Genomic DNA, 23,678 nt, shown 5'->3' with positions numbered 1-23,678 from the left:
TTTGAAAGAATTCAATTATTTTTAAAAAATGTAATAAAATTCATGAAAACAATTAAATTATTTTTATAATAATTAAAATTTTATCATTTTCAATCTCAATACAATTTGAATAAAGAATTCAATTATTTTTTAAATTTTTCTATAAAATTCTTCGATTGAATTCGATTATTTTAAAAAAATTTCAATAAATTTCTTGGAATGATTTGATTTTCATAAATTTTAAAAAAATTGTTCAAAGGACTTCAATTATTTTATAAAAATGTATTTAAATTCTTCAAAACAATTTAAATATTTTCATAAATATTAAAAAAATTTTATTTTCAATACAATTTGAATAAAATTTCTCAAACAATTAAATTGTTTTAAAAATTTTAATGAAATTCTTCGAATGAATTCAATTATTTTTAATACAATTTGAATATAATTTCTCAAAAAATTAAATTATTTTTCTAAATTTTAATAAAATGCTCTGAAAGAATTCAATTATTTCCAATACAATTTTAATTAAATTTCTCCACGAAATCTAATTATTTTTTTTAAATTTAAATTTCTTTTAAAAAGAATTGAATTATTTTCATAAATTTTAATAAAATTCTTAGAAAGAATTCAATTATTTTAAAAGAATGTAATAAAATACTTTAAAACAATTAAATTATTTTTATAATAATTAAAATTTTATTATTTTCAATCTTAATACAATTTGAATAAAGAATTCAATTATTTTAAAAAATTTTTTATAAAATTCTTCGAAAGAATTTAATTATATTAAAAAAATTTCAATAAATTTCTTGGAATGATTTGATTTTCATGAATATTTACATTTTTTTATTTTCAATACAATTTGAATAAAATTTCTCAAACAATTAAAATTTCTTTTAAATTTTAGTTAAATTCTTCGAATAAATTCAATTATTTTTAATACAATTTGTATATATTTTCTAAAATAATTCAATTATTTTTGTAAATTTTATTAAAATTCCCCGAAAAATCCAATTATTTCCAATACAATTTGAATTAAGCTTCTCAATGGAATATAATTATTTTTAAAAATTTTAATAAAATTCTTTGAAAGAATTGATTTATTTTTCCAAATTTCATTAAAATTCTTCGATAGAATTGAATATTATTTTCAATAATTTGAATAAAATTCTTCGTAAGAATTCAATTATTACCAAAAGTTTTAATAAAATTGTATGCAAGAAATGAATTAACAGTATATTAAAAATTATAAATGTTACTAAAATTACAAAAGTTTATTAACAATAAAATGTCAGATTCTAAAATTAAATAAAAATTCACTTATTTACGCAAAATTTTATAAATTAGAAAAGGTACTGTGATCCCTGTAATAATAATTTTTTAATAAAAAAACTACTTTATAAGTGGCTTTAAAAAAAAGAGTATTTACACTTCATATATTATAATTTTTTATTTTTTAACTACGTATTTCTATTATGCATTTAATTGCAAAATCTCATAAAATAGTTTTCTCCTGATTTCACACAATATACTAAATATTTATTTTCCAATTCCAGATATCATCATTCTCATCCGCACCCTTATCTCGCGAGGCATCCGCACAGTGTTCCAGCGCCGCACACAATGTCGCGAAGCATGTTACAATCACTTGGCGGTCATCCAATGCAACCGTTCCCGCCACCATCAGGTCCAGCCTCTCAACCAGGTGGACCGTGGCCAGGTGATCCGTTCCGCGATCCCTATAGATACGATCCTCTGCAGCAGCTTCGCTACAATCCAATGATGGCGGCATTCCGCGCCGAAGAGGAGGAACGAGCGAAATTGTACGCGGCCTATCCGCCGCCACCGGTGAACGCAATGCGTGTCAAGGATCCAAATCCCGGACCATTGAGCAATCTTCATATGCATCATAGAGCTGGACCCGGACCCGGAGTCCCCGGCGTTCTTGGCAGACAACTCGAACCCTCGCTTATGCATCCAGCGGATATTCACAAGAAGGAGGACAATTCCCAGTCTCGATGATACATCGTCCCCGTAACTTTCCCGTCGTCTTAAGAGCGCGATTCTTCTCACGTTGTTAAGACACTTGAACGATTATCGAAAATAATTTTTCCAACAAAATTTTATAGTGGATTTTTAAGTGGAAATTTCTTTTTCTCTATTCATGAATTTATTTTATAGTTTAAAAAGAAGATTTACGACCAGAAAAGTATTTAATTACTTTCACGATATTTTCTAGTCAATTTTTCACTCAAATGCAGGGTGTCTACTAACCGGGAAATAACCGGAAATTAGCCAGGAATTTTTTGCCAAACCAGGAATTTTTTCAACCAAATTAAAAAAAGTTTTATTAACTTAATTTGTTTTTAAAAAATCGCTTTTTATTTCAATTTTTATAGATATTTATACTGTTCTCGAAATTTGAATTAGATTAAAGATAATTAATTTGATTGTAAAAAATCGGTCACTGATTCAAATACAGTATGTAAATAAATTTTTTAAAAAATTATCGAATTAATAGAAATTTTGTGAAATTCAACTGAAAATAATTAAATTTGTTAAAGAATTTCATTAAGAACTTTTGAACAAATCGAAATTTCAAAATATTTTAATTTAATAATTGATATATAATTGAATTTTATAAAGAGACACGTATTCATGTTTTTTAGTGCGAAGATTGATAATTAAAATTTTTATTAGTTAATTTAAAGAAAGATACTTTAACTTTTTTAATAAAATTGAATTTTCGCAAAGTTTTTTTGAAAATTCTGAAAAATAAGATTTTTGAAATTTTTCAATTGTATTGTTTCAAGATAATTGAATTTTTTTAAACAGATAATTGAAAATTTTTGAAGTAATTGACATTTCTTTACATTCTATTAAAAATAATTGAATTCTTTTAAAGAATTTTATTTAAATTTTTCTAAAATAATCAAGGCAAGTTAATCGCCGTAATTATAATTTTATTTTATAAAGTTCCTCTTAAAGTTTTATATCAATTTTTCCTTCTAAATAAATATAATTATATTGGACTTCTCTTAAATTTTTATAATTTTAAATTTCTGAATCTTCAAATAAATGATATTCATTTATTTCTTGATCAAATTAAATTTTTTATTACTTATTTAATTAAATTCTTCACATGAATTCAATTATATTATCAAAAATAATATAATTCTTCGTAAGACTTAAATTATTTTTAATATACGATTTGAAACAAATTCCTCCAAAAACATAATTATTCTTAAAAATTTGTATTAAAACTTTTCGAAAAAATTCAATTATTTCTAAAATGTCTAATTAAATTCTTTATAAGAATTCAACTTTCAGAAATAATCGATTGCGCATTAAATTATTTATTTTTGTATTTAAATAATTAAATTACCTTAAAACTCTCCGAAAAGAATTGATTTAAAAATGAATTTCAGATAAAATTTTAGATAATAATTGAATATTAAAATCATTATAGAAAGAATTTTTAGAAATAATTGAATTTCAATAGATTTTTAAATTCAAGTCTTTGGACATTTAATATGTTGTGAAACTAATAATATTTAAATATTTGTTTTAAAAAATTATTAAGTTATTAATTTTCAATATTTATTTAACAAAAATTATTCAAGTTTTGAACAGTTTAATTTAGAAATTGTGAAAAAAATTAGTCTTTCGAAAAATCGTAACTAAAATTTTCAATTATAATTATAAATAGGCAAGATTATTTTAAAAAATTGAAAAAATTCTTTGTTTAATTCAATTATTTTCCAAATTTTCAATTAAAATTATTAAAAAAAACATTATTTTCAAAAAATTTAAAGAACTTTGTCAAAAGAATTTAATTATTCATAAAAACTCTAGTAAAAATTTTCGAAGCCATTTTTAGATATTTTATTTATGTTTGAAATCAAATAAATTAAAATTTAATGAAAAAAAAACCGGGAAAAATTAGGAAAAAGCCGGAAATTTTGTTGAACGAAAATAGCAGACACCCTGAAATGGCAAATTTTAAAACAAATTTTGACTTCACTCTTCTTTTTTCTTGAAATTTAAAATAGCACGATTTTATAGTTAAGAAAATATGAATTATTATTCAGAATGATTGAATGCTCGTTGCAATTTTAACTTTTTTTTTCTCTTAATTCGAATTTGAGAAATTGTTTATAATTTCTGAAAGAACATTTTTATTCGAATTCTCCACGAGGGGATTTTTATAGTTAGAACAAATTTAATTTTCATCTTTTTGTTATGCATTTTTTTTTATTTTGTACTTGTACTTACAAGTAAGATTTTAGATTATTAATTCTCAATTAATAATTGGACCAATTTTTTTACAATTTAAAATTATTGATTGACAATTAATAATTAATAATTAAATCAATTTTAGTTAATATTTAACTAATTCAGTAAATTGAAATTCTTGTATTTTACCTCGGGGATTTTTTTTTAATTTTGTACAATTTTTGAACTTTAGATACAAATATTTTAATTTTCGATTTTTTTTTAATTCGAAAATTAATTCTCCTCGAGTAATGTAAATAATCGAGAAAAATTTATTTTATTAGCGAATTTTATTTCGCTTTTTTAAATTACATTTCAGGGGAGACGTTAGTTAAAATTTTAAATTTCCACTAAATTATTTCCATTTAAAAAATTTATGAAATTTTAGAAAAGTTAACCGGTTAAATTTTCATTTTCATCTTGTAAATTTTCGATTACAATAGAAATTTTTCGACAAACCTCAAGTGTCTCCCGTCGCGAAATCGCCGATATTTTGGTATAATAGCGTTATTTCAAAGAAATTGTAAATAGATTATATATGCGATATTTATAGATATTAAATGAAGAGAGAAGAAACGATTTGTTACTATAACGGAGTAACGTAACTCGAAACACAGTATCGAGGAATTTGACTGTCTGTCTATAGCTATATATAAATATATAAATATATATATAAACATTATTATTATTATTATTATTATTATTATTCTAAACAATGATACTACGCGTACAGCTAAATATCGTGTGTAATATTATAATTATTGTAGATTGCGAGTCGATGCTACATAATGTAAAAGAAGAAAAAAAAATGCAAGTAAGCTAGTTAAAACAAAACAAAAAAAAAAAATGAAAACTAAACGGATCTCTAGCGTTTACTGAAACGAGAAATTATTTAATTATTTATTTATTTGTGACGTATTAACCGAAATGAAATCGAATCTCTGTTAAACACGCGCATGAAATCACTGGCGAAGAAGCGTTTTCACTGATTTGATCAATTGTAATATAAAGAAAAAAAAATATTGTGTAAATTTTCATTTTTATCGGGTAGGACAAAAAAATGTAAGTTTTTAGACGACACGAAAGAAGCGAGCAAGTACCTCCGGCGACTGTACGCTTGTTATTTAAATTGAGTAAAAAAAATTGCAATTTTCTTTCGATGCTGGAGACTAAAAACGAGAAAGAGAATTATTAGTTAAAAAAAGATGAAAAAAAGGCACTCAGTACTTTCCTGTGATATACATAGTAAATGATATATAGAAAATTTAAAAAAAAGAAATTGACTTTTTCGTCATTAGAATCCTTGTTTATGGAGACGTAGCCAATTTTTTTTTTCGAAAAAAATGCAATTAAGAGGCGAGGATCTTAATTTTGAATAATACTTTAAGAATTTTTTTGTTTTTAATTATGTGCGAATTGCTATTGCGAAGCTTCCACATTTTAAAATTATTTTTTTTCTCACATTGTCAAAAATTTCAAAAAATGTAAAAGAAATTATGACAATTGTGGAAAAAGAAACAGATTTTAAAAAACATTTTAATAAATGAGGAAATAAATTCTTTTAATTTATTTTAATCTTAAAGTTGGCTCTCAAATTTTTAACTGAAAGTCACAACAATAAATTGAATTAATTTTCAAATAATTTTATATCCGTTTTTTGTAAATATTGATTAGAAAAAATTATTTTTTCAACTTTAAATTATATTTTTCCTTTAAAGTTGATTTGGACTTTTTCTTCTTTAAATTGTACTGATTTTAAACAATAAGTTAATTCAGATAAACTTGATAACTAATTTATTTCATTACTTTTTTTTATTATTTTTGATAAAAATGCTGTGTTATTAAATTTAGCGAAAAATTTTTTTCCCACAAATGAGTTCTTGTGAAAACTTTTTATTTTGCAAGAAAAAAAAGTGAAATTGGAAGCTTTATATTGCTCAAAAGAAAAAAAATGAGGAAAACTTGTTTGGTTAGATAAAAATTTCTTAATTCCTCGATTATAAAAGGCAATAAGAAAAACAAATGCAATTCCTTCGTAAGCGTCGCAAGTAAGTTTGTTTGTGCCAAAGGGTGTTTGTGACAAAAGTCTTTTTAAAAAGAAAAAAAAAATATGTGTCGTCGGGTACTTCTTGCACGAATTCTCTTATTTCGATTTTTATCATTCCTTAATTAAAATCTCCTAATTTTGCTGCTCCTTTAAATGGAACCGAGACTTCGATTATTTTCTCGTCTGCAAAATTGTTTGACAGCCGTACGCGTTTTTTGTTACCACGAAGTCAATCATTATTGTAATTAATTAATTCATTTAATTCTCTGAAATCAAGCGATTTTATTATAAATTGTTATAAAATTAAAACACAAATACAAATTCGATAATTGTTATCAATTATTAATAATGCACTTTAAATTTAATTTGAAAATTAATGAAATTTACTGAAAATCTATATTAAAAGTCAATTAATGTTATTAAAATTAAATGAATTAATTAATTTTCTTCGGAGGGAAAATGTCTTTTGCGTGCCATGGAGCCAGAATTGTATTATTTTTTTTAAACCGGATAATTTTTTTTTATTTGATCCATTGGTTGGTTTTTTTCCACCTACCGTAATAATTTGTTTTTACACTGTAAAGTCACCGTAAAACAAATTGTAATTATTATATAATTATACACGCCTTGAAAATTGTAGATATTTTTCATCGATGCAAAATTATTGCAATGCAAATGCAATGGTTCTGTTTTTGTAGATATCGCGAGTATAAAGGAAGTTTTGTGTGAATAGGTTTTTTCTAAAATCGATTCTTTGTAAAAGGGTCTAATAATCATAGTTTCTATCAAAGTATATTTAATTGTTTTCATTATACTTTTCATCCATTCTTTTTCCCTTTCTAAAAATTTTACAAGAGAAATAATTAAAAAAATTATATTATTGATAATCGTTTTTGTCAATTTAAAAATTTTTTCAACCTTTTTCAATTTTAAAATTAATGTTTTGAAAATCATTGAAATCATGGAAAGAATTTTATCAAAAAATTTGAAAGTAATTGAATTTTTTTAAAGAATTTCTTTCAAGTTTTTCAAATAATCGTGTTTGTTAATAATTGAAATTTAATATTAATTATAGAATTTTATTACAATTTTTAGAAAATAGTAAAATTCTGAGAAGAACTTTATTCAATTCATTCAAGAAATTTCCATAAAACATTGAAAATAAATTAATTCTTTCCAAAAATTGCTTCAATTTTTTTAATATATTCGATTTTGTTAATAATTGTAATTTATAAATTTACTATTAAATTTTATTAGAGTTTCTGTAAATAATTAAATTTTTTAGAAGAATTTCTCTAAAAATTTTTGAAAATAATGTATCTTTTTTAATAATTTTATAATTGAAAATTTAGAAAATAATCATATCCGTTAATAATTGTAATTAAAAATTTTATTATTCAATTTTATTAATATTGTATTGAAAATAATTGAATTCCCGAGAAGAATTTTATTATTTATAAAAACGATTTAATTCTTGCGAAGAAGTTTATTATTTATAAAAGTAATTGAATTGTTTTGAAAGATTTTTAAATTATCTATTAATTTATTAATTACTAATTAAATAATTATTAGGGATATGAGTAATTAACAGATCATTTAATTATCGTGCATGATAATTTAATCACTAAATTTAAAAAAAGACATTCGAAAATAGTTTCGAATTCTTTTCTGATAAAAATTAAAATTATACTTTTGAATTGTAATTAAGACATATTTTATCTCGATATATAATTAATGATAATATATGTATATTATTATCAAATCTAATTTTCTGAATAATTCAAGAAAATAGTTGATGTACATTTTTTTTTTTAATTGCTTTTTATACAATTTTCACAGTTTCCATACATCTTTATACTAAGAAACTTAGCTTTTTGTCCGTAAAAAAATTCGAAAACTGATGAGTTTTTTTTGGAGTCAGAGATATTATTTTTTTTATCATTATTATGACTTTATTTCACGTATATTCCTTTTTAATGAAATATTTTCTAGTTTGTCAAATATTCCACTTGTTTAAAAAAAAACAACACACACTTCCTAATAAATCCAAAAACATTCTATTTTTTTTTCTTTCACAATACGCAGACGACGAAAAAGTCAAATCACTTCGTTTTCTTGATTTTTTTTTCGAGTTTTAAGCAATCACTCACTCGATCCCTCGAGCTTTTTACCAAGTTAATATTTATGTATATAAACGAGCATATGTATAAAAAACTGCAAGACAATCATCATACATACTCGTCCAACCTGGAATAATAATTTTTCTTCTTTTTTTCATTTTACTTGATAATCAGCTAAGAAAATAAAGACAATCAAAAGTATAAATTGGAAATTGCAATACATGACAAAAAAAAAAATGTTCACGAGTATCATTGATACTTGAAAACAATTCAATTATATAAGTAATAAATGTATCTTTTGTATCAATGAAAAAAAAATTGATACGATTTAAAAAAAAATTGTTTTCTGTTCTCTTTTTCTCTTTCTCTCTCTTTCTCTCTCAACTTTCTCTCATTTTACACTCATTCTGATTTAAGCTTCATCCAAATAGGATCATCAACAATTGAGTGAGGGTTTTTGGATATAATTGTTTCAGAAAAGAAATTAATAATAATAATAATAATAATAATTATATATCATTATCGGGAACTACTTGAACTTGACCTGGTATATCGGCGATGACGATGTCGAGGATTATTCTGAGGACTACGTGAACGTGATCGGGGCCTACGTCGTGGAGGTCGTGGACTGCGTCGACGATTCATTGGCGGTGAACGACGTCGATAGCGTGGTGGTGAATTCCTTCCACCGCCTCCCATCCATCTTGGCGGTGGCCTTCTTCCCATCATCGGTGACATTCGACGCATTAATTGTGGTCTTGGCTTTGGCAATAATACAGGAGCGGCAGTTATCTCCTGACCATCAATTTGTCCTGTGAAAAATAATTTTACATTTATTTCAAAAATCATCTCAGAAAAAAAGAAAAAAAAATAGAAAAGAAAATCGTACAAATTTGATTAATTTCTTAAGATGGAAAAAAATTATGATTTGATAAAACATTGCACAATTCAGAAAAGAAAAGAAAATATTTCACCTCCGTCCATGTGTTTCATAGCATTTTCAGCCTCGTCTGCTGTTTCAAATTCGACATAAGCAAAACCTCGTCCATGATTTGGATGAAATTTATCAACTCCAAAATCGACTAATTTAATATTTCCGTAGGTCGAAAATATTTCCATAATGTGTTCCTTGGTGACGTTTCGAGTTAAGTGGCCAATGTGTATCTTCGTTGGCCTTGGAATTGGAGATCTTTCTCTGCGTTTCCTCCGAGGACTTGGAGATCTACAACAATTTTTAGAAAAAAACGATAAGAAAAAGAAATTTCTAATTCCTAACAAAATTAATTCAAACAATTTGATAAAGAAATTGATATAAAATCGATTAAAAAAACTGATTTGAAATTATTCCAGGGTTGCCACAAAAATTTAATTTAATTTTTCCCTGATTTCCAGACAAAATTTTGACCCTAAAGAATATTCTGATGTTCATAATTTCAATTTAATTATTATTTTCCAAAATTTTTAACTAAAATTCTTCTTTAAATCAATTATTTTTAATAATTTTTTAAAAAGTTCTTTGAGAATTTTCAAATCGATTTGTTTATAATTCAATTTTACAAAATTTTATCGATTACTCGGAAATTTTTCAATTGTATATTAGAAAATAAAACTTTGAAATAATTTTAAAAAATTCAATTAAACTTTTTCAAAAAAATTAATTCTACAGAATTATTAGGTATAGTTAAAAGTATGAAAAATTCAATTATTTCTAAAATTCACGCTACAATGCTTTTAATATTCAATTATTATCTAAAATTTTAATTTTTAAATTGAAATTAATTTTGATATCAATTTTTATTAGAAAATTTAATGAGAATTTAATTATTTAAATACAAAAATAAATAATTTGTTTTAAATAATTGAATGTTTCTTAAAATTGAATTCTCAAAAAGAATTTTATTAACAAATTTCTAAATAATTGAATTCTTTCGACGAATTATAATAAAATTGTCAAAAATAATTGCATTTTTTGAGAAATTTTATTTAAATTGTATTAAAAATAATTAAATTCATTTGAATAATTTTATTAAAATTTATGAAAATCAAATAATTCGAAGAAATTTATTGAAATTTTTGAAAATAATTAAATTCTTTCAAAGAATTTTATAAAAATTTTTAAAAAATAATTTAATTCTTTGAGAGATTTTATTCAAATTGTATTGAAATTGAAAATAATAAAATTTTAATAATTATGAAAATAGTTGAATTCTTTCAAAGAATTTTATTACATTTTTCTAAAATAATTAAATTCTTGCAAAGAATTGTATTATTTATAAATATTATTTATGAAAATAGTTAAATGTTTGCGTAGAATTATATTTAAATAAGGTTTTAAATAGATTAAATTCTTTTGAGAATTCTATTAAAATAGTAGATATTGGTTTCATTGAATTGAGGAAAGTTTTTGAAAATGATTGAAATTTTGACAATAATTTTTATAGAATTTTTGAAAATAATTGAATTTCAGTGAAGAATTTTTTTATTTATAAAGATAATTGGCATTTTGATGAGAATTTCGTCAAATTTTTTAACACAATAATGTATTTAAATAATTTAATTCTCGAAAAAATTTTTGATTAAAATTAATTTGAATATGAATTTCAATTAAAATTTTAGAAAATATTTAAAGAATTGGAAGAATTACAGTTTTAATTTTAATTTTTAATTTTTTTTTTAATTTTTAGAAATAATTAATTTTCAAAAAGTTTTAACATTGAAAGTATTTTGAAATTCTAATTACTCTTAGACAGATAAATAACAATAAGTCTTCAAATATTTATGAAACAAAATTTAATTAAATGCAGAAAATTATTAACATTATTGTGCTTTTTGAAGAATTCTAAAAAAATTTGGAAAATAATTATGCTAATTGATAAATAATTTGATTCAAAATCGATAAAGAAATTGATAAATAATAATTTAAAAACAGATAAATAATTTGATTTAAAATCAAATAAATAATTTGGTCTAAAATCAAATAAATAATTTGATTTAAAATCAATAAAAAAATTGATTTAAAATAGATAAATAATTTAGTTTAAAGTTAATAAATAATTTGATTTAAATTCGATAAAGAAACTGATTTAAAATTGATAAATAATTTAGTTTAAAGTTGATAAATAATTTGATTTAATGTCAATAATAAAATTGATTTAAAATTGATAAATATTTTAGTTTAAAGTTGATAAATAATTCGATAAAGAAATTGATTTAAAATCGATAAAGAAGTTAATTTAAAATTTTGATAAATACATAATTTGATTTGAATTTGAGATTTGGAAAAAATTATACCTTGATCGGGGCTTTGGTTTTGGTTTCTCAGGAACTGAATTACTCTTCTTCTTATCCTTCTCCCTCTCGCGTTCTCTTTCGCGTTCACGCTCTCGTTCACGTTCACGTTCGCGCTCTCTCTCCCTCTCTCTTTCACGTTCCTTATCCTTATCCTTCTCTTTGTTCTCATGTCTTCTCGATGCATCCGCACTTTTGCTGCGGCTACGTTTGCGAGTCCTCTCCCGTGAACTTCCTGAAGAACTTCCCGAACTCGATGAACTCGAACTTGACGACGAACTCGACCGGGAACTGCTTCCACTGCTCGAGCTCGAACTCCCTGAACTACTGTCAGAACTACTAAAAATTTAGATTTCAGACGAATTTTCACCTCTTAAGAGAAAAATTTCATTTCGAACAATTTTTTTGTTTTACATTTATTTTTACTTAAATTAATTTATTCTTTTAGAAATTAATTAATTTATTTCGTTGCAAATAAAAATTTTAAATAAGAAAGTTTGCATTTTTAGGTTATGTTTTGTTTATCTAAAAGAAAATTTGGAAACTAATTTTTTAAATAGAGAAAAAAATTCAATGTAATGATTCTTTAAGATAAGGTGAGAATTTGAATAAATAATGTCTATCGGCAGATTGTGAACACTGTGAATAATCAGCAGTATAAGGAGAAATAAAATTTTGATCAATTTCCGAGAGACATTAAAGCCGCATAAGTATGAGGAGATTTTTTCTCTCTCGCAAAAAAATATATCAAAATTAATTAAAATATTTCTCACCTCGTATTGCTACTAGAACTTGATGCAGCACGTTTCTTTCGTTCTTTATCTTTGCCTCGTTCTCGTTTGTTTTCCTTCTCCGTAATTTCGGAATCGCTTTTGCCCGCACTATCTTTGCGGCTGCGAGCCCTGTTAACGCATTAAACATAACGTCAAACAAATGGAAATTCATGATATTAATTGTCTGATAATTGTATTATTCAATACTTACATGATAATGATTATTAAAATTAACTTTCAATCAACGATTATTTACTAATCATTAGTAAAATTATTAAACTTCTTGAAGGAAAGCGCGACGTTTATGTCAATTTGGCCGTTTTACAAAATGGCAGAAGAGTTTTTTCTTAAGTACCGTTCATAATGAACTTTGGCGTCCGCACCAGGGATGGGAAGTCACTGTTCTTACGTACACTTATCGGCTTATCGCTGACAACGCGAAACATTGCGGGAATTTTGAAAAAAAATTGTTAATTTAATCTTTTACTCTACACTGCGTGTGATAAATATAATAATATAAAAAAATGTGATCAAAAAAAGAATAAAATGACTTTTTTATATTTTATTTTATAACAATTGTTATTTCATGAATTACATTTGATTAGATATTATTACAAGAATAATTGTCAACAATTAGTAGGAAATTAACAATTAAAGTTAACAATTAATAGGAAATTAACAATTAAAATTCACAATTAATATGAAATTAACATTATTAACAATAAATATTAACAATTATTAATTATTAAAATTACAAATATTAAATGAACTAATTTTATCATTTTTAACGATAAAATAAATTCTGTATTATTAACAACAATTAATCAATGTTTTAAACTTTAAAACAAAAATTAAAATTATAAATAATTAACTAATTACTAAATTAGTAAATTGGTAATTGATATAAATAACTGAAATTTAGATAAATTAAATTAGATAATTTGTAAATTCTACAAAAATAAAAACAATTAATCAATGTTTTGAGCATTAAAACGATAATTTTAAATCATAATTAATAAATTAACTAAATTAATCGTTAATTTTAATTTTTTAGGAATAAAATAAATTCTATATTAATGACAACAATTAATAAGTGTTTTAAACTTTAAAACGAGATTTTAAAATCATAAATTATTAACTAATTAATAAATTAATATTCAACGACAAAATAAATTATAGAATAACGACAACAATTAACAGAGTATCAAATTAACGATTTTTTTCTTCTTTCTTAAGTTTCCATAATTGCAAGTTGCCCTAAAAAATAAAATTTCCGTTAAAAATTTGTTAAATTTAAACAAAAATGATAAAATATTTACTAAATGAAAAATATAATTTATTTGCAAAACAAATTAATTTTTTTCATCTCTATTTTTACAGATTAGAATTTATTTTTTAACAATAAAATGTTATTTTCAAGAAATAATATTTTCTGAAAAAAAAACATTAATCGTCGACATGAACTTCTATTATTTAATTATTTTTATTAATTAATCTACGTTTCTTTCAATGTTGTAAAATAATGGCGTTTCTTAATAATTCAATTATTATTTAATTATTCAATTATTAATTATTTAATTAATTCAATTTATTATTGTTATGCAAATAACAAAATTTTTTATTTTCAAATATAAATTTTTTAAATAATTACAATTTTTGCATAGACTTTACTATTGAAAAATAAATTTAAAAATATGAAAAAATAAGAGATTTATTGAAATTATACATAATAATTGAATTCTTTCGTGAAATTTATCAAAATTTTATTGAAAATAATTGAATTTTTGGAAAAAATTTTACTATTTATAAAAATTATTGAATTCTTCTCTAGAAAATAATTGAATTCTTGCGAAGAATTATATTAAAATTTTTGAAAATATAAACAATAACAATTAATTATGTACTTAATAAGTGAATTTTTTAATTAAAAAAAATTTTTTTCATAAATTGAAATTTGAAAATAAAAAAATTTGTAATTTGTATAATAATAATAAATTGAATGCCACGTGCCGCGAACTATCGCGCGCAACATTTGCTAGTTATTAATTAAATTGATTAAAATTTTTATTTTTAAAAATAAAATGTTATTTTCAAGAAATAAAATTTTTGAACGATAATACTTTAACCATAGAAATCCACTTCTACGATTTAATTATTTCTATTATAAAAAATTATTATTTAGAAAATTATTTCATTATCTATGCGAAAAATTATATGTAAAATTTAAAATTAAGTAAATTATTATAATTAGAGTATTCACTAAAAATTACCTGAGTTTGAGCTTGTCTCTGTTGAATTGGCTTTTGTACTTTAAAGTATTTAGAAATCGATTCCGTAATTGGTGTTGTTGAATGTTTTTGTTTTGAAATTCGACTTTTTTTCGCTGGCGGTGGAGCAATAAATTTGAAAACATCATTATCTGATTTTTCCTCGAGTAAAGCGTTAAATAATTCCTTTTCCTTTGGAGGTTTTTTCTCATTAACATTTTTGAAATTTGTATTATTCAAAATACTGTTGTAAGTTTCGTTTTTCTCTTCACTGTCGACTTCGCCTTTTTGATCGATAGTTAATTTTCTAATGATTGGCTGCGATTGCGTGTATTCGGTCATAATTTTTTTTGACAATTGAGGACTCAGAATATTCATGACATTCGTTGTTGTGTCTTGCGAAGAATCATTCGATTTTTCCACCAAATTGCTCGTTGATGGATTTTCGGCAATGCTCACTTTTTTGGGGAAATTTAACTGCAATGAGTAAAAAATTTGTAAATTATAAAAAATTGAGGAAAAATTAGAGTTAAAATTAAAATGAAACGTAAAATTTAAAATAGAAATTTGAATAATTTAAATGACATTTAAAATTGTAGTAATGTTATTGGTTTTAAATTAATTTTTGTTTTTTTAATTCTGTAAATTAACTTTACCGTCTGTTGTTTTAATTTCAAAATCGATTTTTGTTCCTCAACTTCCGAAGAATCGGGTATTAAATTTTTGAATACAGACGACAGTGGAATAGTTGTCGATTCATTCGAATTTGATTTTTTGTATACCGATGAGAATGGAACACTTCTCGAAACATCGGATTTTTTGAATAGCGATGACAGTGGAGTAGCGAACAAATTTGCTTTTTCCGTTTTTACCTGGAAAAAGTGATTTACAAATAAGAAACATTCAAAATATAATTTTAAAAATTAAACTTGATAAAAACATTTATATAACAATTATATGTAACTAATTGGAAAAAATCATTAAATAGTGATAATTTTACAGTTGTTAATTTTCAAAAATAGAAACAAATACAAAAAAAAATACGAAATAAATATACCTGTTTAGCAGAGAAGAAATTCTGACTTGGACTAAATTTGAAATCCTTCTTTTCCTCTATCACGAAAGAAAGAGTTTTTCCACAAATTGATTGGACATTATTTTTCAAGTCTTCTATGAATTTATTGCTCGTGGGTCCGTGACTCTTTTGATGAATTATCTTAGGAGCCTGTGAGTGTAGACAGACATCTGGATATAAAAACACTTGATCGGGAAATGTTTTGAAGTGGACTTGATAATATAAAATTCCCTCATTATTCTCTGGCAGTATGTATCCGTGCTAAAAATTTGGAAAAAAAATTATTTTACACATAATAATTAAATTACAAACATATTTAAATAAAAATAGAAAATTTAATATTATATGAAAGCTTTACCATATTTTTCCAGTGTAATCGAAGTTCTTGATAAGTTTTGAATGGAGTCCCCGATGGTATTTGCTTTGAAACGGACAAAAGTCTCGCTTTAAATAAACTGTAAAAAAAATTAATTCATAGAAAAAGAAATTATTTTACTATAAGTAAAAAAGAAGTAGAGAATATAATATTTACTGTAAAATATTTTATACCTAGGCAAAACGTTGAACCACGTTTGATCAAGTTCAACGAAACCTTCAGGATTTTGTTTGAATTCTTCCAGAAACGATAAATTGAGATCAAGATCCTCAAGTTTTAAAGGATAAATTTGTATCGTGAATGATTGAAACTTTAACATCATTTCCTGCTCTATAGAAAGAAAAAAGATGTAACATTAGTAAAATTTAAGAACAAAAAATCTTTATTAATAATCGTTGTATTCTGGTAATCTGTTCACAGTTTGAAATTAGTTGTTGTTAGCTTTTTTTTTCTAACTATTTTAATATTTTTTCCTTTCAAATATTTTCAATTTTAAAATTAATGTATTGAAAATCATTGAATTGTTGCAAAGAATTTGATCAAAAAATTTGATAATAATAGAATTCAAACAATAACAATTAATTACGCACTTAATAAGTGAATTTTAAAAATTTTTGTTGATCAATTCTCGCACTTACTTATTATGTGAAGATCAAATTTCACAGCATTGATTTCTTCGCTCTTAGCTAAAAAATCGTTTCCTTGACAAAGATACTGTCCGAATTTATTCCACGAAGATGAAATTTTATATTTTATCGTGTACATTAGACATTCTTTGTAATTCTCGAAACTTACAGATCTTGCTTCGGAACACTGTGAAAAACAATAAATTAAATTAAATATTTTCTACAAAATAAAAATAATAAAATTAATTAAATAATATAATATAATAAAGTAAATAAAAATAAAAATTTCATACGCATATTCGTTATACAAAATACATTTTCCGATATACTCACAAACATGTTTTCATTTTTCAGAAAAATTTGCAATTTCTTGATTTGAAAATAATCATTTTCAGTAATTATTTCGATATAATTGTCCGTTCCTCGCATTGGCGAAGCTATAATTCCTGGAAATTCTTCGAGAATGAATCTATAAAAAAGAACAATAAACAAAGATGTAAAAAAATGAATAACAATAAGAAAAACAGCGGAGCCAGCGGAGTAAACAAAAAAGTTATAGGTTATGTTTAAAAAACGGTTCAAAATGGTAAATGTGGTAAACAAAACTACCATTTGTTATATCTAATGACAATGCAGAATAATTAAATGTTTAAATTAAATTAAATGATTAAATGTTAATGATGTTACTTATTAATTATTAAATAAAGAAATGAAAATATACCTGACTCTGTAAATTTGTGAGAAATAAAATGACATTGGAGATCCATTAATGATTATCACATCATTTAATTTGCATATAAAGCGACTCAAATTTTCACATTCTGGAATCTGAGTGAATAAAACTGTTTCCCGATACATTATTTCACTACGTAATTCCTAAAAAGATAATTATTTACTGAAAATTTTCCTTCCAAAAACGTTGAATTCGTTGAATTTAAAGAATTGGAATTTGGAAAGCTCGAAACGCTTGCAAAGTATCGAAAATATCGAGATCAGTGTTACCAATCGTAAAGAAACAAATCAATTTGTAATTTTTTTGTAATTAAATAATAAAATGAATAAAATTATGTAACTGTTCTAATAAAATTCATATATTAAGACAATTTTTTGCCTTTCTTTCTATATTGTTATAAAAATTGGAGGATAATTAAAAGAAAATTAAAAAGACTTTTTTTATACGTTTTATACTCCCTCCAAATTTGACAGTGTGAATATAGCAACATGAATTTGAAATTGCATAATTAATAATTAATTATTTAAAAGTTTATGCATATTTATGTAGATTATTTTTGAAATTGTCCATCATAAATTGTTTATTAAAAATTTGGTTTAAAATTAATTCCGATAATCAAAAGGAATTAGAAAATTCAACGCTCACAGCGCACGTGCAGTTGACTCCATTGATATTGAGGTTAAAAAGTGTCAAAAGTGCAAAAAAAGCCGGTTTATTTATTATTTTTCTAAAGTAATTATTTTATATAACTGAGACGTTTATATTATGTTAATTATAAATTAAGTGTTTCAGTTTTCATTACCATAAATGTAATGGCTGTTTAAAAGTATTTTTTTTAATTAAAATCGTTAAAGTATGCAATTGTTTACGTTTGTTCCATTATAACCTAATTGTTTCTTGCTAAATTTGTAAACTCTTGTTATTCTTGTGATTCTTGTGTTAATTGTAATTATCGTAATTAATAGATTATTTACAATGGATCGGAGCAATACGATATTTACAGCAATACCGAAATTTGAAAATTTATGCTGTATTCGCTGTATTTTTAGTAAACATCAAATTGATCATGAAATTTTTGCCAATGTCAAACATTGTCAAGTTATTTGCTGCAGGTACTGAAAAGTATTTGTAAATTAGTAATTACTAGTAATTTTTTTCTTATTGTCTGAATGTCAATGATTTTTGGTTTATTAACCGAATTATTTGATTCCAGGGATATTATCAAGACTTTCCCTGGAGTGTTAGCTTCACCAGTTCCCAGGACACTAAACTATGCTTACATTGTAATGTCGAAGGAATTTTATCAAACGAAAAAACTGCAGCAATATTTAGATTACAGAATAATAAATGTAAGTTTTCTCTTTTATTTGAAAAGAAATCGATATTTTCGTTATTAAAATTACAATCCGAATATAAATTAATAACAATAAGTAATAAAAAATGAAATTATTTTCAATTCTGTAAATAAAATTACAGCACACAAGTTTGCAAAAGTTGACAGTGAAAATTTTCAAGTTGTGTGTAAAATACACGATTACTTTTCACTTAATGCCAAATTGGAACAAATGTCATGAATTTTTATCCACCGGGCTAGACTTTAGAAATCCTACAGATGAATTGGATGCTGTGAAATTAGACGTAACTGTCGAAGGTAAATTATTATTATTATAATTATTCTTATTATTATTATGAAATTGTTATTTAAATTTACTAAATTAAAATTTTATTTTTTTTTATTCAATTTAGTTTTTTTTCAAATCATTTCTAAATTTCACATCATTTTAGATGAGGAGATGATTTTGAAAATTACTCCGGCGAGAATTAAAATTTATCCATTGAATTTAAAGACTGATAAAGCATCTGAAAAATTGCACCAAAGAGAGATAGCATTTATTTTACCCAGGTATTGTAATTTATTCTTATCTTAATTCGAAACTAAGTCAAGAAATAAATTAATTAAAAAAAGAGATAAATAAAGTTTTTTGTATTTTTAAATTCTCAATTTTTCAAGTTTCCACAAATGCAAACTACTCGAAGTGTCAAAGAACATTCCTCAAGGCAGTCAATTTAAAAGTTATGATGTTTTTCGGGATCACTGGAAACATATGGTAATTTAGATTTCCCGAAATATTTTTCTATTAATAAGAATAAATTTAAATATTTAAATAATAATTGAATAATTTAAATTGATAACTTGTTTTATTTTCAGTATGGAATCAGATTGCCGAGGAATCCGAAAAATATCAATTACTACCTGGTCAGTAGTTCGGAATCTGAGAATTCAATTCTCGTACATCCGCACTTTTGTTTACAAACCTCACTGCCAACTACTGTCAAATGCAACAACAAAAGTGAAATTAGAAATAAATTTTTCAACGATCTGAAAGCAAATGTTACCCAAATTTGCGACAAACCGGTTTCATTTAATTTTCAAATTTCTGAAAATTGTGCGAATTCTTCTAAATCAATGAAGGTAATTTTTATGATTGCTTTACAGTTTTTTTTAAACACAATTTCGAATTTATTTCCCAATTTACTTTTTATCTAATAATCCTCTTTTGTCCCCTTATTTCAATTTTATCACCTTACCATCTTTTTTGACGCTTTATCAACTTTTTCCTATTTTTTGCTGATTTGTCCCCTTTTTCACCTTTTTCAAAATAAAAAATAAACAAGTTTTTCTTTTTTTAAAAATCTTTTTCAAAATGTAATCATAAAATTTAGACTCAATGTTATAGAATTCAGTGCGTTTTATTTCTGATTTAGATTATTAACACCACAACATAATATAAATATGTCTTTTTATGTCAATGATTTGAATAATATAGATATTGTAAAGAATTTTATAAATACTAATTATAAGGTGGTTCATTCAACAGAATGCAGACCTCTAGAAAAATAATTAATTAACATTCAAAATTAATTGAATTTCAAAATAATTTCGTTTACAATTTTCATAAATAGATGAACTTGAAAAGATTTTAATTTTAAATTTTATAAAATTTCAATTTTGAATGAATTTTATTGGAAATTTTAAAGAACTTAAATTTTTGCAAAAATGTTTAAAATTTAAATAATTCTGAAATTGTTAAAATTTTAGAATTTAAAATTTTGTAATATATATATATATATATATTTAATTAATTATTAAAAATAATGAATTTATCCAGGAATTTTAGATAAAAACACAAAAAAAATTTGAATTTTGGAGAAGTTTCATATAATTACAAAAATTCAATTATTTTCAAAAATAATAAAATTCTTCGCAAAAATTCAATTATATTAAAAAATTTAAAGAAATTCTCGTCATAATTTCAATTCTCTTTATAAACATTATAATTCTTCTTTGAAATTCAATTATTTTCAAAAATTTTAATAAAATTTTTGGAAAAATTTCAATTATTTGAAAAAATTTTCCTAAATTCAGTGATATTCAATATCTACTATTTTAATAAAGTTTTCCAAAAGAATTCAATTATTTAAATAAATTTTTATTAAAATTCTACGCAAACGTTTTATTATTTTCAAAAATAATAAAATAATTTCACAAGAATTCTATTATTTACAAATTTTTTATAAATTTCTTCGCAATAATTTTATTATTTAAAAATTTGTTGATAAAATTCTTTATGAGAATTCAATATTTAGAAACATTCAATATAATATACCTAATATAAATTATTTATTTTTGTATTTAAATAATTAAATTCTCGTAGAAATTTCTAATAGAAATTGATTTAAGTTAATTTCAGTTAAAATTTTACAAAATAATTGAATATTAAAAGCATTATAGCGTGAAATTTTAGAAATAATTGAATTTTGAAAAATTTTTAAATTGAAATCTTTGAAAATCTGAATTTTTCATATTTTTAACTAACAATTCTGTGGAATTAATTTTTTCAATTTTCACCTTTTTTGAGGAAAAAAGATACTGTGATGCCTGAAAAAGACAATTTGAAAAATAGAAAAATTTATCGAAAATATAATGAATTTACTAAGTAATTTACTCAAAGTTTATCTAACATCTGATGAATCAAATAATATGAATACTAAATAATTTACTCAAAATTCGTCTAATTGTGAATTTTCTTCTCCCACAGATCGATCAATCACCAAATTCCTCTCTCGTTAAAAATCCCTGTTTCAACAGCAATTTCACCACTACAAAAGCATTTAATTGTGATCCAAAAAATTTGAAGAGTCTTCTATTTCAAATGAATGTGAACTCACCGACAAAAAGTTTGAGCAGCCACTGTTCGTCGTTTTCATTTCAAAATACATTCCAATCGAGTATCAACAGTTCAAAACCACCCGAATTCTCTGGAACTTATTCGAAACAAGATTTCGTTAAAAATTGGCTTCTCAATTCATGTAGTTCACAAGTAAGTTCCTTAGATACCGACAGTCCAACAAGTAAGGAGGATGTTGAAAAATTAAAAGACTCACCATTAGAAACAAAACCAATATTCAATGAAATGAAAAAACCATTTGTTCGTTCGATTGAAAGGGTCAATTTTCCTCTCTTAGAATTAAAGAGACGAAAACATTAGAAAACAAAGAATCTAGAAGAGTAGAAAAATAAAATGAATGAAATGAATAAAATTCAAATTCAAATTCAATATACATATTATATATTATTAAAGAGAAAATTATTTTCAAAAAATAATTTTATAAGCACAGAGATTAAAAAGAACGTTTTTTATTAGAAATTTATTCGAATTTAGTATTGATATTACTAAAAAGTGTATTAAAATTTAAATGAAAATATTGTTATTATAATAAATACCACTAAAATTTTTTTTTATTACGTTACTGAGAACAAAAGAGACTAGTCATGATATCGTAAGACTGTTAACTTATTTTTAAGCTCAAATTTTCTTAAGTCTTTTGTTGATGAAATTTACTAAATGTATTCAATTAATAAAAAATTTAATAAAAAATCTAACAATAAATTTAATAATTAAATTTACTAATCAAATTTTTCATTCATTCTCAGTAAAAAAAAGCTTTTTAGCTTATAAATTTTTATTTTTTTTTTTCATGAATTAATATCGTCGAAAAATGTATTAGAGAAAACAAAAGATTGATTTTAGAGTATTTATTTTTATAGAATAGCGATGATACGTGATGTATCGAAATATATACGTATGTACATTGAAATAATTAGAGTAGTATGTACAAGTACATCAAATTACAAACACTAAATATACGTCGCATCTTGTACATTCTTTTTTTTTATTTTAAATCATTACCATTTCGTAAAGATTGTACCGTTGTTATCAGTGCTGAAATAATGGGCAGGATGCGTGAGATATATATTTTTTTTTCTGAAAAATCTCCGTTTGGCACGATTTACTATTTTTTTTTTTTGTTTTTTTTCACAAGAATAAGAATTTGGTCAGACTCAGAATTCCTGAAAAAGAAATGCAATAATTTGTTCCACGAAACTTGAATTGGTTCAGTATCATTTTTCTTCGATATGCACTATTTTACTTTGACCCTTTCAAACAATATGTGTATATATATATCATCTTAAACTATTTTTCATAAAAATTGTGATGTATTTTTTCATTAAAAAATAAATAACAAAAAGAAAAGGTTTCATTTTTTTTGTAAGAAAAATTAGAAAGAAGTACATAGCGATTGATTTATGCAATGTATATATTACAAAATCATTTCCTTTTTTTATATATATATTTGTATAACAAAAAAGCTTAAAAGTCTCAACCAAAAAATCATTTTCACTCATTTATTCATTAATCACTTGCACACTTTGAAAAATTCGTTTTTTTTATCTAATTAATTTTAAAAAATTCTTCTGTTGAATCGTCTTCGAGACAAAAAAAAAAGTTTAATAACAAAAAATAATAACGTTTTACTGGACACATTATTGAAAAACAAAATTTGTTTAACAAAGGTCTTATGTTTATATCATTTTACGTATAAATATCTCATTAAATATTTTTTCGTATATTAAAAATTTACTACACAGTTTCCACGATTATTTTACACAAAATTTGTTATTCTATCCTGACGATGACTTAAGTTCGATTAAGTAACTCTCTTTTACTTGGACACGGACAATTTTTTTATTTTTTATTTATTTTCTTTTTTTTTCA

The 23,678-nt window shown here is 23.2% G+C and overlaps 4 protein-coding genes across 13 annotated transcripts in view; 2 read left to right on the top strand and 2 right to left on the bottom strand.

Moving 5' to 3' along the window:
• LOC122510347 (autism susceptibility gene 2 protein) overlaps nucleotides 1–2,382 on the top strand; it is a 38,602-nt gene extending 36,220 nt beyond the window's left edge. For all 5 annotated transcript variants that reach the window (XM_043624919.1, XM_043624917.1, XM_043624918.1 and 2 more), the window contains exon 16: nucleotides 1,536–2,382. In XM_043624919.1, the coding sequence (XP_043480854.1) occupies nucleotides 1,536–2,001 (466 nt within the window). In that variant the 3' untranslated portion in view covers nucleotides 2,002–2,382. The remainder of the gene's footprint in view (nucleotides 1–1,535) is intronic.
• Nucleotides 2,383–7,901: 5,519 nt separating this feature from the next.
• On the bottom strand, nucleotides 7,902–12,847 carry LOC122510346 (RNA-binding protein with serine-rich domain 1-A-like). 5 transcript variants are annotated; one of them, XM_043624913.1, is made up of 6 exons: nucleotides 12,694–12,847; nucleotides 12,483–12,611; nucleotides 11,713–12,048; nucleotides 9,396–9,643; nucleotides 8,966–9,233; nucleotides 7,902–8,548 (listed from the first exon to the last, which is right to left on the bottom strand). In XM_043624913.1, coding segments are annotated over exons 1-6 (1,002 nt in total). In that variant the 5' UTR covers nucleotides 12,696–12,847; the 3' UTR covers nucleotides 7,902–8,529. The 5 variants fall into 5 exon arrangements, with proteins under 5 accessions (XP_043480848.1, XP_043480846.1, XP_043480849.1 ...); XM_043624911.1 differs by having other exon boundaries at nucleotides 8,094–9,233; XM_043624914.1 differs by having other exon boundaries at nucleotides 8,094–9,233; nucleotides 11,713–12,036.
• LOC122510344 (uncharacterized protein C18orf63-like) lies at nucleotides 12,779–17,253 on the bottom strand. Of its 2 annotated transcripts, none has more exons than XR_006302431.1 (9): nucleotides 17,160–17,253; nucleotides 16,839–17,013; nucleotides 16,374–16,530; nucleotides 16,183–16,279; nucleotides 15,807–16,085; nucleotides 15,406–15,621; nucleotides 14,753–15,226; nucleotides 13,622–13,739; nucleotides 12,779–12,911 (listed from the first exon to the last, which is right to left on the bottom strand). XR_006302431.1 is itself a non-coding variant. In XM_043624910.1 (9 exons), the coding sequence occupies exons 1-8, from the start codon at nucleotides 17,163–17,165 to the stop codon at nucleotides 13,692–13,694; spliced, it is 1,452 nt and encodes a 483-aa protein (XP_043480845.1). In that variant the 5' UTR covers nucleotides 17,166–17,253; the 3' UTR covers nucleotides 12,798–12,911; nucleotides 13,674–13,691. The 2 variants fall into 2 exon arrangements, 1 of the variants encoding a protein (XP_043480845.1); XM_043624910.1 differs by having other exon boundaries at nucleotides 12,798–12,911; nucleotides 13,674–13,739.
• Nucleotides 17,254–18,178: 925 nt separating this feature from the next.
• LOC122510343 (uncharacterized protein C18orf63-like) lies at nucleotides 18,179–23,431 on the top strand. Its single transcript, XM_043624909.1, has 8 exons — nucleotides 18,179–18,291; nucleotides 18,525–18,671; nucleotides 18,773–18,908; nucleotides 19,036–19,210; nucleotides 19,345–19,462; nucleotides 19,571–19,667; nucleotides 19,769–20,032; nucleotides 21,660–23,431. Exons 2-8 carry the CDS (start codon nucleotides 18,535–18,537, stop codon nucleotides 22,107–22,109), a joined length of 1,377 nt encoding a protein of 458 aa, XP_043480844.1. The 5' UTR covers nucleotides 18,179–18,291; nucleotides 18,525–18,534; the 3' UTR covers nucleotides 22,110–23,431.
• The last annotated feature ends 247 nt before the right edge of the window (nucleotides 23,432–23,678 follow it).

Source organism: Leptopilina heterotoma, unplaced genomic scaffold (genome assembly GCF_015476425.1).
Source record: "Leptopilina heterotoma isolate Lh14 unplaced genomic scaffold, ASM1547642v1 Lhet_68, whole genome shotgun sequence".
Lineage (NCBI taxonomy): Eukaryota > Metazoa > Arthropoda > Insecta > Hymenoptera > Figitidae > Leptopilina > Leptopilina heterotoma.
The sequence above is the reverse complement of the archived record's forward strand: the minus strand, read 5'-3'. Positions and strand labels throughout refer to the sequence as shown.

What these genes read in the sequence shown, in the direction of transcription:
- LOC122510346 (XM_043624911.1), bottom strand. An exon ending in AGTTCTAGTAGCAATACGAG is followed by an intron (nt 12,049 to 12,482) that starts GTGAGAAATATT and finishes CTAAATTTTTAG; the next exon opens with TAGTTCTGACAGTAGTTCAG. An exon ending in AAACCAAAGCCCCGATCAAG is followed by an intron (nt 9,644 to 11,712) that starts GTATAATTTTTT and finishes AAATTGTTGTAG; the next exon opens with ATCTCCAAGTCCTCGGAGGA.
- LOC122510343 (XM_043624909.1), top strand. Translation starts at nt 18,535, where the DNA reads ATGGATCGGAGCAATACGATATTTACAGCAATACCGAAATTTGAAAAT. An exon ending in TAGATTACAGAATAATAAAT is followed by an intron (nt 18,909 to 19,035) that starts GTAAGTTTTCTC and finishes ATAAAATTACAG; the next exon opens with CACACAAGTTTGCAAAAGTT. An exon ending in ATAGCATTTATTTTACCCAG is followed by an intron (nt 19,463 to 19,570) that starts GTATTGTAATTT and finishes CAATTTTTCAAG; the next exon opens with TTTCCACAAATGCAAACTAC.
- LOC122510344 (XM_043624910.1), bottom strand. An exon ending in TGGTTCAACGTTTTGCCTAG is followed by an intron (nt 16,280 to 16,373) that starts GTATAAAATATT and finishes TTTTTTTTACAG; the next exon opens with TTTATTTAAAGCGAGACTTT. An exon ending in ATTTCTTCTCTGCTAAACAG is followed by an intron (nt 15,622 to 15,806) that starts GTATATTTATTT and finishes CACTTTTTCCAG; the next exon opens with GTAAAAACGGAAAAAGCAAA.